Here is a 1,406-nt window from a genome sequence, read left to right as displayed (position 1 = left end):
ATATATATATATATATATATATAAGAGGAGATTGATATATTGATAGATAATAATTGTATAGCTTGATATTACTTGGAACGAGAATTGTATGAGAAATTATTTTACATTTCACTAGCAATTTTTGTATTATAATTATCGTTTGTAACAAAACTGTTATATTAAAATTAACATTCTTCTACATAATATTCTATTAAACTTTTAGTACAGTTATTTTTTAAAAAACTCAATCAGTTTAGGACTTCTCCTCACAAAAAAAATTTATTCAGGTGACCCAATCTATTTTAAAATAAATCTTGTTTACCATAGCAATTGTCATGCGTTGATCAGGAGTCGTAAACTATTATTGGAAGGTTGTAAATAAACCAGTAAACTTAACCTAAGGCAGGCAGAGGAAGCAACAAATCGAACCTGCTTGATCTTTTCCTGCATCCTGAAGCTTCTCGGAAAGTTTATCCAAACAGTAACCCGCGCATTTGTGGTAGGGATTGGAAGCGTGAGGGCAATTCGGATTGACCCCCATTTTCCCTGATTTCTTCTCCCACTCCTGATCCCCATCTACAAATTCATACAGTAGGCGCTCAAAATCGAAGAACAAACAAACAAATAAACAGAAAAATAAATAGAAAAAAAAGTATGATAAACAAAGCATAGTGCAGATGAAGCACCTGATCTTAGAGCGTCCAAGAAATTCTTGCCACGGGGAATTTCGACAAGGCAGTGTCGGCCGCATTTATGGTAGGGATTGGATACGTTAGGGCAGTCGGGATGAACATCCTTATCGTTGAAAGAGAGAAACATGGCAAGGGGAAGAGCACCCATCTTCTTCCTACCACTCCTGCTTTCGCGAAACTCATTTTTAGAGCTCGAGCTTCTTCTTCCAACCTCCATCCCAACAGTCGAAGCCCTTCTGCTCCGTCTCCACCGCAAGAAATGGAAGAGAAGGAAGAAGGGACTAAAGGAGGCAGTAGAAATGGTCCCATGGCCGGCAACCCGCAGGAACGAAAGAAAGGAGGATTACAGCAAGCTCCTGCTGACCATGTCTTCATCTTTAAAATTTTGTGAAGTGGAGTCTTAGGAGTCCAAAGCTCCAAAGCTCCGCCATGAGGACAAGTGATTGAATTAGAAATACTTTTAGAAGCCAGTTTTTATGGCCATGAGGACAAGTGATTGAATTAGAAATACTTTTAAGAAGCCAGTTTTTATGGAAAAATTATTCCATACCGAGCGGGGTATCCGATCCGGGCCGTAGATGATCTACGGTTCCGATGTATTTCGGTGGGCCCCCCCGAATTTTTTTTTTTTATAAAAAAAAAAAAAAAAAATTCGAAACAGTAAACAACAAATAAATATTAAACTTTTAAAAATGCATGCGGTGTCCGCACGCAATAATCTCTCGTTTTTATGAG

General features: G+C 38.0%; 1 protein-coding gene across 4 annotated transcripts in view; it reads right to left on the bottom strand.

Annotated features, from left to right (window-relative positions):
* LOC110021796 overlaps positions 1–1,080 on the bottom strand; it is a gene marked incomplete at its 3' end in the record, with an annotated part of 15,303 nt that extends 14,223 nt beyond the window's left edge. For 2 of the 4 annotated variants that reach the window (XM_020720439.1, XM_020720438.1), the window contains 2 exon segments: positions 409–555; positions 666–1,080. In XM_020720439.1, coding sequence (XP_020576098.1) covers positions 409–555; positions 666–888 — 370 coding nt within the window. 4 annotated transcript variants of the gene reach the window in all.
* Between the last annotated feature and the right edge of the window lie 326 nt (positions 1,081–1,406).

The sequence above is a fragment of the Phalaenopsis equestris genome, unplaced genomic scaffold (assembly GCF_001263595.1).
Source record: "Phalaenopsis equestris unplaced genomic scaffold, ASM126359v1 Scaffold000146, whole genome shotgun sequence".
Taxonomy (NCBI): domain Eukaryota; kingdom Viridiplantae; phylum Streptophyta; class Magnoliopsida; order Asparagales; family Orchidaceae; genus Phalaenopsis; species Phalaenopsis equestris.
Note: the sequence above shows the minus strand (reverse complement) of the source record. Positions and strands in the feature narration are given on the sequence as shown.